Source organism: Silurus meridionalis, chromosome 18 (genome assembly GCF_014805685.1).
Source record: "Silurus meridionalis isolate SWU-2019-XX chromosome 18, ASM1480568v1, whole genome shotgun sequence".
Classification (NCBI taxonomy): Eukaryota; Metazoa; Chordata; class Actinopteri; order Siluriformes; family Siluridae; genus Silurus; species Silurus meridionalis.
Window position 1 is genome coordinate 27365911 of NC_060901.1, and position 14943 is coordinate 27380853.

General features: G+C 40.4%; 3 protein-coding genes across 3 annotated transcripts; all 3 read left to right on the forward strand.

Moving 5' to 3' along the window:
- Positions 1-2008: 2008 nt before the first annotated feature.
- On the forward strand, positions 2009-2998 carry LOC124401634 (trace amine-associated receptor 7a-like). Its single transcript, XM_046874058.1, has one exon. It carries the CDS (start codon positions 2009-2011, stop codon positions 2996-2998), a length of 990 nt encoding a protein of 329 aa, XP_046730014.1.
- Positions 2999-7707: 4709 nt separating this feature from the next.
- Positions 7708-8697, forward strand: LOC124401587 (trace amine-associated receptor 13c-like). The gene has a single exon (XM_046873990.1). The coding sequence runs from the start codon at positions 7708-7710 to the stop codon at positions 8695-8697; it is 990 nt and encodes a 329-aa protein (XP_046729946.1).
- A 3376-nt stretch (positions 8698-12073) lies between these two features.
- LOC124401732 (trace amine-associated receptor 13c-like) lies at positions 12074-13063 on the forward strand. Its single transcript, XM_046874158.1, has one exon. It carries the CDS (start codon positions 12074-12076, stop codon positions 13061-13063), a length of 990 nt encoding a protein of 329 aa, XP_046730114.1.
- Positions 13064-14943: the final 1880 nt, after the last annotated feature.

Here is a 14943-nt window from a genome sequence, read left to right on the forward strand (position 1 = left end):
TTCTGGATCATGTTTACGCATACCTACTTCTTTTTAATGATAGAGATTGAACCTGCATTCGTGGACGCCATCTGTGTTCCACACAAAATGTGTGTAATCAGTCAAAAATTGGATGCTGGCCGTCACCGGCGGTGTGACGTCACGACCAGGAAGTATAAAACACACATGGAGTGAGGCAGCACCAACTTCTGTAAAGGAGAAGGAAGTGCTGCATAGACGCCAGCAGTGTGGCTTAGAGATGCAGCGTTTTGTTCTCTGACGTGCCAAAGTAGAAGGGGGCCTTCCCATAGACTTTGGGTGGAGTGACCACTTATGATTGCTCCCCACCCCTTGAGGGAAACATCCGTCGTTAGCGTTACGCGACCACCAGGGACTCCCAGCAAGGGGCAGAGAGATAGGAACCCGGGATCTCTCCAAACATCTAAGGCACGTAGGCATTGCCATGTGACCTTGATGGTCAGAGGGGATCGCCCCTTTGTGAAAACCTACGGATCTTGAGCCACCCCTGAAGGGGTCTAATGTACAGCAGACCAAGTGGAATAACACTGGACACAGCTGCAATTAGCCCTAGCAGTTTCTGGAACTGCTTGACAGTGAGAGACTGCCATTTTCTGACTTTGGCCGTAAGGATGGCCACAATGCGGGCAGGAAAAAGCTGAGCGCACAAAGTACCCGAATCCCATATGACTCTGAGATAGGTAATTCTGTGTTATGGAGAAAGCACACTTCCTGGCGTTCAGCCCGAAACCTCAACACCTTCATGTGGGCGAGAGTGACATATCGATGCTGGACCGCCAACTGCTCTGATTAGGCTTAAATTAAACAACTGTCTATGTAGTTGAGGATGCAAATGCCCTGAGACCTCAGGGGAACCAGAGCCGCATCCACACATTTTTTGAAGGTACGGGGCAAGAGGGCAGGGCCAAATGGAAGAACCTGATATTGTTTCAGCTCTGAAAGCGAACCTCAGGAACTTTCTGTGAGAAAGCTGGATGGGTACATGAAAGTACGCATACTTTAGATCTACTGTGACCAACCAGTTCTCGGATCTAATTTGAAGCATGACCTGCTTGACCGCTCTCCCCTCCTAGGAGAGAAAGACAGAGCTGGCATGCGCTTGTCACAGGGGGAAGAATCCACAGGCATGCTTCCGAGCCTGAAAGCAAACGCTGGACGAGGCCTCTGCAAGGTCCATGTGCGAACCCCAAGAGCTGGTATGACGCTCTACCTTAGAAAAAGTGGGGCCAGAACCATGAGGAGTTAGGGCACCCTCCTCACAGAGTGCCCAGTGGGAGCGGAGCGAGCCCAAAGACATGCGAGCACAATGAGCTCAGTTGGCTCCCTCGAGAACCCCAAGCAAGCGACACCCAAGGCTATCCTTGCCCCTACTATGTTATTTTTGAGACAGACCATTGACAGACAACAAACAGAGCGCTTCGTAAACAAACAGAAGATGGCCCTGCCTCACTCCATGTGCATTTAATATTTCCTGGTTGTGAAGTTGTGAGCGTTGAATTTTTGACTAATTACACGCATTATTTTAGAGCGTAAACACTCAGGCGCATTCCCAAATCATTTCCACGTAGCTGGAGTTCCTGAAAGGGAGCAATGATTTCTGAAAGTATTAATAAGCCCATGCAGTGATTTCAATACAAAATCAATGCAGTGCCGTCTGATGGCCCAAAGATCACAGGCATCATACATTGATTTTCACCCTTGTCCCTGGTCCCTAACATCTTACTTTTTAAACTTTTTTGACGTTTCATCTCTTAAATTCAAAATAAGCTTATTTTTTTCCTAAAATGATAAATTTCCTCAGTTCTATTGTGAATAAATTGTGGATTTATGAGATTTGCAAGTAATTCTGTTCCAACAAGCATTACATCATTTTTATTATGCAGTCATTCAAATTAGGGGGTGTGATCAATTTCTTAACTATATAAAACAGCAAAGCTGCTTGAGAAGCATTTATTTATGTTTACTGTTTTACTATAAACCTGCTGTTTTCATGAACGTGACGGAGTTGAATCTCTCGGATCGCTGTGAGCATTTCTCCTGTTCAGAGAGATCTGTATCTCCTGCAGTTTATATCTTACTGTACGTGTGTTCAGCTGCTGTGGTTCTTCTAACAGTGTGTGGAAATCTGCTCATCATCATCTCTGTTCTTCACTTCAAGCAGCTTCACACACCGACCAACATGCTCGTGCTCTCACTGGCTGTGACGGATTTCCTCATCAGCTCTTTACTTATGCCTTTTATGTTAATCTGGATTATTGAGTCATGCTGGATTTTTGGAAGAGTTTTTTGCACCTTCTTATGGTTTATTGGGGGTTTCATCACAATCCTGTCCATCTATAATATCGCTCTGATCTCTGTGGATCGCTATTTGGCTCTTTCACACCCTTTTTTCTACATGAACAGAGTATCAGTGAGGATCAGTTGTATAGTAGTTGTTTGTGACTGGTGTGTAGTGGTGACTTATATCTTAGCACTCATTTATTTCAATGGAAACTTCACAAGTTCTGTAATGTGTCCTGGAGAGTGTTTTGTCTTTATAAATGGTTCTTGGGCTGTAATTAACATTATAATAACATTTATATTTCCACTTTCTGTCATAATCATATTGTACAGTCGGGTTTTTCTGATCGCTAAGAAACACGCCACTGCTATCAGAGAGCTTAATAATCACACACGACCTCAAACACAGAAAATCACCTCCCACTCCATGAAATCTGAGAGAAAAGCAGCCAAAGTCCTCGGCATTTTAGTGTCCGTGTTTCTGGCGTGTTTACTTCCGTATTTTATTTACACTTTATTAAATGATATTGTTGAAATACGGATAGAAATCATTCAGATACTTGTGATGGTGCTTTATTTAAATTCTACCATGAATCCGGTTATTTACGCTCTGTTTTATCCGTGGTTTAGGAGGTGCATTAAATTAATTATAACTCTGCAAATACTTCACACAGGCTCTTCTTTAATCAACGTTCTTTAAGAAATAGCTTTATTACTCTTTTTGATTATGTTTAAATGTTGCTTTTTTATTGGATATAATATTACAATATTATATGGTTTATATTACAAATCCAATTGTCACCACAAGATCTAAATAAACTATGTACAGTAGTGCACTGTATTAAGTTGTAATGTGAGTTACATTATTGTTACATCATTGTGTCTATTTTATATATAACAAGTCTGATCTATTAAAGGCCTTAGTTTGTCACTCAAAGGACTAAAACTACACTGTAAATACTAACATTGTAGTTAATGGGAAAAAACTATTATTATAAACACTCATCTTAAATAAGTTATTTTGGGTCAACAAGCTAAGTTTACTCTTATTAAACAATTTAGTTAAAATCAAACACCTTTGTTTCAGTATTAAACATGCCTCAGCAAGTGCATTTGACCAAAGCTTCAACGGCAGTGGTTATTCTTCTTGGTTTTATATTGATTCTTCTGTTTGGCAAATTCATATGGTGAGTAAATATTTACATTTTTATTTCAATCTAATGGTGATCGGTACACACATTCTTTGAATATAAGGTATTTTCACCTTCTGTGTGCACATTGCACCACAAATATGTATTTAATTTTTTTTATGAGCTGCAGTATTTTGCTTAAATTGTCATATTTATATTACATCAAGAGGACATAATCTAAAAACATAAAAAATTCTACCCAATATGCTTTGTAAGTTCTTGCAAAGAAAAAAAGAACCATTTAGTTCTGATTAAAAGAATCTTTGCCAGTGCTTTCATAAACAAAGAACAATGTCTGAAAAACATAGTGAGTTAGGAATGCACTAATACAGTAATATTATTGGTATTGTGTTAAGCAGTGCAGCCCTAGTTCCCTGAGGGAGCTTTGCATCAATAGCATCTGGTCAAGGTCTGTTTATGGCAATGAGGCCTCTCCTCAGAGGGCCGTAGCAGACGAGCAGTTGGTCAGACTTCCCCCAAGGACCCATCCTGTGGACATAAGTCCAGTGCTCGAACCAGCACAGTTTTTTCTGGTCTGGGGACTGAAACGGGGGAGTGCAGAATGCCTGTGACCTCACAGGTCGGGGCACTCTAGGTCGCACCGAGGGCCTCAGCCCCTGTGTACCATGGAGAAAATGTGTCATAAAAGGGTCTCTGCCCAGAGACTGCCCCACCACAGGGGCACGATACGGCGTATGATTCTCTGTAATGGAGAAAGCACACTCTTCCTCACATTCAGCCGAAACCCCAAGGCCTTCACGTGAGCGAGAATGACATCTCAATGCAGGACCGCTAACTGCTTTATTTGAGCTAATATTAACAGTCATTGATTTAGTTGAGGATGCGGAAGCCCTGAAGTCTCAAGGAGATCAGAGCTGCATCGACACACTTTGTGAAGGTGCAATGTGAGAGGGTTTGGCCAAACAGAAGAACCCGATACTGGTAAGCTTCGGTCCTGAAAGTGAAACTCAGGAATTTCCTGTAAGATGGAAGGATGGATAGATGGAAGTATGCATCCTTAACCCTCTGGGGTCTGATTCGCCTCCGGCACCCAAACGTGTTTTTTTTTCAGATGCCAGCAGAAAGAGCTTAAACTGCTCGGCCATATTTGATCAAACATGTCAAAGTAATACATCATTTAAATCTGTAAAGGGTCTACTTTCATTTGTGTATGCTCACTATATAAACAAAACGTATTTTTTTTAAATGAATAAAATATTCAGGGCGCTGAAACTCGGCCAATAGCTGACACACGGAAATAAAAAATATATCTTCAGACAGCTTAAAGTGTGTAGTTTTAGAATAAGTCTGTGAAATAAAAAAACATATGTTTTCAATGAATGTAAATCATGTGAAACTATGTAGAGGCACAGATTTTCCACCGCAGCTCATTATCTGATAATGAGCTGCGACCGGTCATGCCCCCCCGCTATTCACAGGTAAAACAGTTCACACTTTGAGTCACACACACACACACACACGCCCCGGACAGTGGCATAAAACAATGCGATTTGACACACTACACCGGTGAGGAAGCTCTTCAGATGGTTTTGGACAGTGATGAAGAATTTACCTTTTCATCCGAAGAAGATTGCGATTCAGACGAGGAGCGTTTGCATTTTGAAGAGCGAGGACTTTCCAGCACGTTGCTACGATGAGTAAGTTATTAAATCTTACATTCTGATCATATAAAACTCTCATTGTTTGTAGACATCTCTGCCTAGCTTTTGTCAGCATTGCCTTTTAATGTTACAACAAAAATCTGACAATATCTGCTCACTTTTAACATGGACTGTTGTAATTTTATTCCCTAAATATTGTTGAGGTTATATAAAGTTATATTTTAGCCTCAGTTCAGTTTTGGTTAGTGTCACTGATCATCCTGAAAGGCTGTTATGGAGTGTTAGCTAGCAGAGATGTTCTGGAATGCTAAGGTGTAAATGCTATATGTACAATGCATGATAACAAAAATATGTTGTTCAAGTGTATTCATCATCCTAAAATATATTGTTTGGTTATTTTTAGGAGTGTGGCTGCATCACCCCTGCCTTCACTGGAAACTCACACCAGGCCACGCAGGTGTCGCTCCATTTTGAGTTCGACCGAGAATCATCCTGAGTAAGTACATATTTTATATTTTCTGAAATTATATTTAGTTTGAATCATTATTGCTTTGTATGTCATATGCAAACAACTTTACCAATGACAATATTATTTGCTCAGCTGTAAATGGTGATGGTGTAAATGTCTGAGATGCATTATGGTCTATGGCCCATCAACAAACATTTATCTGTCCTATTGCCCATCAACAAATAGACCTATATATTATTTAAGTGTATTCATCCTCCTAAAATATATTGTTTGATTATTTTTAGGAATGTGGCTGCATCACCCTTGCCTTCACTGGAAACTGGTTGGTAAAGTTTTAGGCTCTGGGTACCATGTGTACATGGACAATTTTTACACAAGTCCAAAGCTCTTAAAAGACTTGCTATCCATGAAGTTTGGTGCATGTGGGACGTACAGAGAGAACAGGAAAGATTGCCCTCAAAATGCAGATAATTCTCTTTCTAAAAATTCTCCTAGGGGATCCATCAGGTGGATTCGGGATGGGCCTCTTGTATTTGTGAAGTGGATGGACACACGAGAGGTCTCATTGTGTTCCACCATTCATTCTGCATGTACAGGAGACACTGTGCAGAGGAGGGTGAAATTACAAGGTAAATGGGAAACAAAGACATTTCCATGCATTGCACTTGTAACTGCATACAACCAGCACATGGGGGGCGGTGACCCGTCTGATCAACTGTTACAATACTACACCGCACAGCACAAAACAATGAAGTGGTACCGAAAGATTTTTCTACACTTCTTGGACATCGTTGCCACCAACAGTTTCATTGTGCATAAAGAACTGTATGGTGACGTGTCCCATAAAGAATTTATGGAACAACTCATTGCCGAGCTTTGTAGCGTCACACAGAAAGTAGTGTCAAAACGGACCAACTCTGATCATGTACCAGTTCCAGGAGCTGAACTGTGCTTTGATGCCAGAAATGTTGCCACTGCTGGCCGCAAGAGCTTTGTGCATTGCAAAACATTGCATAGTAAACACCACAAAACACCATGGAAATGCCTGGCATGCGATGTTCACCTGTGTCTTTAGTTGAACAGGATCTGCTTTCAAGTGGCACAGGGATTTTGTATAGTATTGTAGTGTATTGTTTTATTGTTATTGTTGCACTCTTTTTTTTCTTTTTTTTTAATATATTTAATGCACAGTATTGTATCCCTACATGCTAGGATTTAAGGAACCCTACTGTAGTGTATTGTGTTATTGTTTTTGTTGCACTCTATTTTTTATACATACTGTACTGTATTGTTTTATTGTTACACAATTCCCTTTTTAATGCTGTCCTGGTAATGCTCCTGGTCTGCAACGATGCCGGGCGGAAACCGAGAAGGGAGCTCACTGGAGCTGGCCGTTCCCTGAAGCACATTCCGTGGCAGGGTTAACGAACCCTGACATTCATTTATATGCAGACTGAACGAATGGACACCTGAGTTTAGCAGGTGTCTCTCAAACAGGGGAAGGGAGAAAAGGATCAGATATTGTCTCAGATAAATGTTTGTAGGAATCTCATTTGTCATGACGACATCATAAAATTTGAAATATAAACTCACTAGGTATGTGGCTTTCAACTCGGTACTTTTCTGGTTTGCTCCAGGACTGATTTTACTGATTTATATGTAAAATAAAATAATGTTCAATGCAGGAAATGTTTATCCATGGTACTTCATCATCTATAACTTATCTTTTTAAACATTATCAACTTTGAATAATGGTCAGTGAAGCTCAAAGTGTCCAAAAATATTAAAATTGGGTATGTCGCCCACTTTTTTTCAGGAACTGTTAACATTTAAATGTAGGTAGGGCATTTTCAGCTGTGAGTCTACTTCTCTAATGTTCACTACATTGCAAATGTGTGTTTAGTTTCATATTAATGAAATTTGAAGAATCAAAGCCAGAACCACATGAGACTGTTCTGCTGTTTAATTTACTTCTTTCCAACAAGGCATGACATATTAATTATTCAGTTATTCAAATTAGGGGGTGTGATCAATTTCTAAACTATATAAAGCACCAGAGGAGCTTGAGAAACATCTATTAGTGTCTTATTACAGTTACTTTTTTAAAGATTCAAGAAATGCTGTATTCATGAATGTGACGGAGTTGAATCTCTCGGATCGCTGTGAGCATTTCTCCTGTCCAGAGAGATCTGTATCTCCTGCAGTTTATATCTTACTGTATGTGTGTTCAGCTGCTGTGGTTCTTCTAACAGTGTGTGGAAATCTGCTCGTCATCATCTCTGTTCTTCACTTCAAGCAGCTTCACACGCCGACCAACATGCTCGTGCTCTCACTGGCCGTGTCGGATTTCCTCGTCGGTGCTTTTTTAATGCCATTGATGTTGATATGGACGATTGAAACATGCTGGATTTATAGGAAAGGTTTCTGCACTATTTTTTGGTTAATTGGCAGTTTCCTGACAATCATGTCGGTCTATAATATCGCTCTGATTGCTGTGGATCGCTATTTGGCTCTTTCACACCCTTTTTTCTACATGAACAGAGTATCAGTGAGGATCAGTTGTATTGTAATTGTTTCAGACTGGTGTGTAGTGGTGACTTATATCTTAGCACTTGTATATTTTACCGGAAACTTCACAGGCTCTGTAATGTGTCCTGGAGAGTGTTATTTTACTGTGAATGAGGTTTGGTCTGTAATTGATCTTGTTGTATCATTTATATTTCCACTTTCTGTCATAATCATATTGTACAGTCGGGTTTTTCTGATCGCTAAGAAACACGCCACTGCTATCAGAGAGCTTAATAATCACACACGACCTCAAACACAGAAAATCACCTCCCACTCCATGAAATCTGAGAGAAAAGCAGCCAAAGTCCTCAGTATTTTAGTGTGTGTGTTTCTGGCGTGTTTACTTCCATATTTTATTTACAGTTTATTAGGCGGTGTTATTGAGCTACAAATAGAAATAATACAAAACGTTTTGATCATGCTGTGTCTGAATTCCACCATTAATCCGGTTATTTACGCTCTGTTTTATCCGTGGTTTAGGAGGTGCATTAAATTAATTATAACTCTGCAAATATTCCAAACAGACTCTGCATTAATCAGTGTTCTTTAATAAATAGCTTTTGATTCATCTTAATGCTGCTTTTATACTTAATAGAATTTCAGCTTATTTTACAAATGTAATTCCCACCACAAGAATATTCAAAATATACTAAATATATACTTTGCTGTATGATGTTATAATGTAAGCATCACTGTGTTTGTTGTTTATATATAACAGGTCTGATTTTTGGAGGCTTCACCTCGTCACTTACAGCCTTAAACATTCATACATACAGAAATGTGACAAATTGTACAGATAAACATATATGGGCCGAATACAATATATATACATATGTAATTATAATAATTTGTTTTTTTATTGTGATTTTTGAACAGGTTGTATGTTAAAATTGTAACATGAACCAAGCACCTCCCAATTATGAGAAAACAAAGAAGCAATAGTAAAATTTCATTGATTTTTTTCAATGATCGTGAATCATTTTCCACTGATTCCAGATGCGAAGGCACAGCTTCCTAAATTGAATGTGTTACAGATAATTAGACATAAAAGAGCCTGTGGATTCTCATGTCATGAATTTAATCTACATCTGACATTTGAAACCTAAATAAAAGAAGGAAAACCCTTTGCTACACCAGCAGTATGGGGACATTTAGATGCAGCCAATTAGTAAAAAAAAAAAAAGAAAAAGAAAGAAAACAAAAAGACTTCCAAATAGACTTTTGTTAGTGTTTCTTTGGTGAAAATGAGCATAAAGCTTCTCATGAACATATAACAATTGCATGATTTTAACTCTAAATTTGTAAAACTGTCAGATGAGTCACTGAATTCAGAAAGAAAAGCTTGGTTAGGAGTCAATGTGCCCCCACTGTGACCCAAGATAAATTGTGCACAGAAGGGTTCAGCAATAATGCCTGAAGACTGCTCACTTATTGAGTAGATATCTGTATGTATATGTGTTTACATCATGCACTGTCTGTAGATTAAATGTGTGCTGTTGGTTTGGTGTAAACGTGATACAAATTCTCCAAGCATGCTTGGCCAATAAATCCAAATAGAAAGCTAATAAAGACAAAATGTTTTATTGTACAGGAACAAATGCTTTGAGGTTACCACGAATGATGTATGCCTTTTTAAAACCAACCCACAAGTTAGTACTGACTATCTGAAGTCTATTTTAAACCAGAAGTGACAGTTCTTCTACTTCATTAGAAGAGTTTTGAACCTTAGGCAACAAAAATTGGCAAATTAAATTATGACCAATGTACAACTATTGAGATGCCAATTGTGAGTTATGTAGCACCACCTTGTGGCCATTATCTGCTGAATGACAGTAAATTGAGCATCTACCTCACATACATGTTCATTAATAATCATATTAAAACTTCAATATAAAACATGACAACATAATTCATCAATTCACTGTGATTTTTGAGTGAAAACAATCAAGGGTTTCTGGTTAATGCCTCTGACAACATGCACACATAGCCATGTAGTCCAACTGTCCATCCACACCTACCCCGGCATCCTCCCTACCACCACAGCTCATGTTGATTGCCCGTTGGCACCTATCACCCATTGAGAAGGAAAGACACTGTTCTCTAGGGCACTGTCTCTACTGTGGTGGTGCTGGGTACATGGTGGCGATGTGTCCCGCAAAAGGACAGGCTTGTCGTTGAAGGTGGGCCCCCAACTAGCCACAATCAAACTGCCCTTACCAAGCCCTTGTTCAAGTTCAGCATTCGTTCCGCCAATCGTGATTTTTTGCTGGTGGCTTTTGTGGACTCTGGGGCGAATGCATATTTCATGGACCAGAACCTTGGCTGGAAACCAGGCCTTTGAAGGCAATTTTTCAGGTCCGGGCCCTGGATGGACACCCCTAGACAAGGCGACAGGTTGAACCTAGCCCCTTCAGGTGACCATCGGCAAGCGACACAGGGAGTGGCTTACCTTTCTGTAGATCATGTCGCCTCACGCCCCCGTCATGCTTGACTTCCCCTGGCTCTGCAAGCACAACCTTAACTTGAACTGGTTCAGCAGTCAGCTACCAGTACGAGTGGGGAACCAACTGCCAATCCCACTGTCTCACTCCATCTTTCCCCGCACCGGCACCGTGCTCCCCAGAGACTCCTCCCGACCTCGGTTCTGTTCCGCCTGCATACCACAGATCTCGCTAAAGAATTCAGTAAAGCCAAGGCCTACTCCTTGCTCCCCTACCAACCCTATGATTGTGCAATCAATCTTCTTCCCGGAGCCATGCCGCCCCATGGGCGGCTCTATCATCTCTCTGCACCTGAGCAGGCCGCCTTGACCCAATACATTCAGAACTCTCTCGCAGCCAGCATCATCTTCCCCTCTTCCTCTCTGGTGGGTGCCGGATTCCTTTTCATGGAAAAGAAGGACAAGAGCCTCCACCCGTGCATTGACTATCAGGGATTGAGTGCCATCACGATCAACAATTGTTACCCATTGCCCCTGATGTTCTCTGCCTTCGAATTTCTAAAAGGCTCCACCATGTTCTTCAAATTGGATCTATGTAACACCTACCACCTTGTCCGCATCTGAGAGTGGGATGAGTGGAAAACAGCGTTCAACAATCCATCTGGGCACTATGAGTACCAGGTCATGTTGTTTGTCCTTCGTCTACCTGGATGACATCCTTGTGTTTTCAAGCTCCATCTCACATTTCAATTATTGAATTTGTCAGAAAGATTACAGAAAAGTCACTGTATAGAGTCCACATAGACAAAATGTTGAATGTTCTCATAGTGTTTAAATGTAGCTTACAACCATATGACATTTGTTTAGTCTTGTTTTTTTCTGTTTTTGGCCTCGTGTGACCTCAGTGCTCGCATGCATGACTTTCATTCCTTCCGGCGACTCTCATTCAGATCGGCTCGTGAGCAACTGCGAGCTAATGAAGGTTTATCTCATTAAAATTGTCTAAAAAATGCTTGAAAACTATTTTTATTAGGTATGGAGTGAAATTGTGTTATTTACTCATTTAAATCGATTTCGTATAGTGTTCTTTGGGTTTTTACTGGGTTGGAAGGGGCGTATCAAAAGGTCGCGAAAATTCGGAACTCACGACCGGTCTTGGTCCCTAACCCTCACGAGCTCCAAGGTTCCACTGTATAATAAAAGATGTTAACTATATGCTTATCTAATGTTCACTACATTGTTAATACAATGTGTTTAGTTTCATATAAATGAAATTTGAAGAATCTAAGCCAGAACCACATGAGACTGTTCTGCTGTTTTATTAAGTTCTTTTGTTCCAATAAAGCATGAGATATTAATTATTCAGTTATTCAAATTAGGGGGTGTGATCAATTTCTAAACTATATAAAGCACCAAAGCAGCTTGAGAAACATCTTTTAGTTTCTTATTACAGTTACTGTTCCAGAGATTAAAGAATGCTGTGGTTATGAAGGTGACGGAGTTGAATCTCTCTGATCGCTGTGAGCATTTCTCCTGTCCAGAGAGATCTGTATCTCCTGCAGTTTATATCTTACTGTACGTGTGTTCAGCTGCTGTGGTTCTTCTAACAGTGTGTGGAAATCTGCTTGTCATCATCTCTGTTCTTCACTTCAAGCAGCTTCACATGCCGACCAACATGCTCGTGCTCTCTCTGGCCGTGTTGGATTTTTTTGTCGGTGCTTTTTTAATGCCATTGATGTTGATCTGGATTATTGAAAGATGCTGGATTTACGGGAAAAGTTTCTGCACCATTTTTTGGTTTATTGGTGGTTTCCTTACAATTATATCAATCTATAATGTCGCTCTGATCTCTGTGGATCGCTATTTGGCTCTTTCACACCCTTTTTTCTACATGAACAGAGTATCAGTGAGGATCAGTTGTATTGTAATTGTTTCAGACTGGTTTGTACTGGGGATTTATATCTTAGCACTTTTATATTTTACTGGAAACTTCACAGGTTCTGTCATGTGTCCTGGAGAGTGTTTTATCACTGTAACTGAGGTTTGGTCTGTAATTGATCTTGTAATAACATTTATATTTCCACTTTCTGTCATAATCATATTGTACAGTCGGGTTTTTCTGATCGCTAAGAAACACGCCACTGCTATCAGAGAGCTTAATAATCACACACGACCTCAAACACAGAAAATCACCTCCCACTCCATGAAATCTGAGAGAAAAGCAGCCAAAGTCCTGGGCGTTTTAGTGTCCGTGTTTCTGGCATGTTTACTTCCGTATTATATTTACAGTTTATTAGGCGGTGTTATTCAAATGCAAAAAGAAATAATACAAAAGGTTTTGATTATGATGTGTCTTAATTCCACCATTAATCCGGTTATTTACGCTCTGTTTTATCCGTGGTTTAGGAGGTGCTTTAAATTAATTATAACTCTGCAAATATTCCAAACAGACTCTGCAATAATCAATGTTTTTTAAGAAATTAGTTTTTTTGTCTCCTTTTGATTCATCTAAATGCTGATTTTATACTAACTAGATTTTGGCTAATATTACAAAGCCATTTCCCACCACAAGAATATTAATAATAAATAAAACTAAATATATACTTTGCTTTATGGTGTTATAATGTAAGCATCACTGTTTATTTTATATATAACAGGCCTGATTTTTGGAGGTTTCACCTCGTCACTTACAGCCTTAGACATTCATACATACAGAAATGTGACAAATTGTACAGATAAACATATATGGGCCGAATGCAAAACGTTTTGTGACCCAAGATAAATTGTGCACAGAAGGGTTCAGCAATAATGACTAAATACTGCTCACTTATTGAGAAGATATCTGCATGTCTAGGGGTCTACATCATGCACTGTCTGTAGATTAAATGTGTACTGTTGGTTTGGTGTAAACCAGAAACAAATTCCCCAGACATGCTTGGCCAATAAAGTTGATTTTCATTCTGATGAGTTTTTAAAGAACAAATGCTTTGAGGTTACCATGAATAATGTATGCCTTTTTAAAACCAACCTACAAGTTAGTGCTGACTATCAGAAGACTTCTTAAACCAGAAGTAACAGTTCTTCCACTTCATTAGAAGAGTTTTGATCCTTAGGCAAAAAAAATTTGGCAAATTAAATGCTCACTTATGTACAATTATTCAGAAACCAACCAGACCTCTTCCTTGCCCCCCGCCCTCCCCGTAGCCGGCTCTATCATCTCTCTGCACCCGAGCAGGCGGCCATGACCCAATACATTCAGGACTCTCTCGCAGCCAAGTTATTCTGCCCCTCTTCCTCTCTGGTGGGTGCTGGATTCTTTTTAATGTGGAAAAGAAGGACAAGAGACTCTGTCCCAGTATTTCCTATTAGGCTTTGAATGTCATTACTATCAAGAACTGTTACCTTTTGCCCCTAATGTTCTCTGCCTTAGAATTTCTCCAAGGCTCCACCATCTTCTCCAAATTGGATCGTCATAAATCATACCACCATGTCCTCATCTGGGAGGGGGAGGAGTGGAAACCAGCTTTCAGCAATCCGTCTGGGCACTATGAGTACCGGGTCATGTTGTTTGGCCACACTAATGCGCCATCCTTGTATTTTTGCACTCCATTTACAAACAAGTCCAGCACGTGCGTTCAGTACTCGGGTGACTCCTCCAGAATGGGCTATTCGTCAGGGCGGAGAAGTGTGAATTCCATGTCTCCAGCACCTCCTTCCTTGGGTTTGTCCACTCAGCTGGTAATGTGCAGATAGACCTAACCAGGATTAAGGTGATAAAGAACTGGCCTCAACCCACCACTCTGAAGCAATTACCGAGGTTCTTGGGGGTTCACCAATTTTTATTGGTGCTTTATCAGGGGCTATAGCTATGTCACGGTCTCCCTTCACCAACTTACCTCCAAGCACCAGGCTTTAAGCCGGAACTATGTGCCGTACTTTTTCAGAGAGGCACCCGTGATAACATGCACCCATGTGACTTCTTTTCTTGCCGCCTTGTCCGGGTGAACAGAGATATCCTGTCGGTAAACAGGTGCTCTTGGCAGTCAAGTTTACCCTCGAGGAATGGCATCACTGGCTTAAGTGCTGTTCCTTGTTGGACTGACCATCGAAATCTGTAGTATCTGCTATCAGCCAAGCGTCTGATCCCACACCAAGTACAATGGGGAATGTTTTTCACACGTTTTACCTTTTTTTTCCCTATCAGCCGGGATCTCAGAATGGAAAGCCTGATGTCTTGCCTCGCCTGCACTCTCCCAACGACAAAGAGTTGCCATCTGACACCATACTCCCTGCTTCAGTTACAGTCTGCCTGCTCAACTTAAAGATCAAAAGGAACATTCAGCTGGCCATGGTGAG

Excerpts from the sequence above, each read along its gene's own strand:
- LOC124401732 (XM_046874158.1), top strand. The coding sequence starts at position 12,074 with ATGAAGGTGACGGAGTTGAATCTCTCTGATCGCTGTGAGCATTTCTCC.
- LOC124401587 (XM_046873990.1), top strand. The coding sequence starts at position 7,708 with ATGAATGTGACGGAGTTGAATCTCTCGGATCGCTGTGAGCATTTCTCC.
- LOC124401634 (XM_046874058.1), top strand. The coding sequence starts at position 2,009 with ATGAACGTGACGGAGTTGAATCTCTCGGATCGCTGTGAGCATTTCTCC.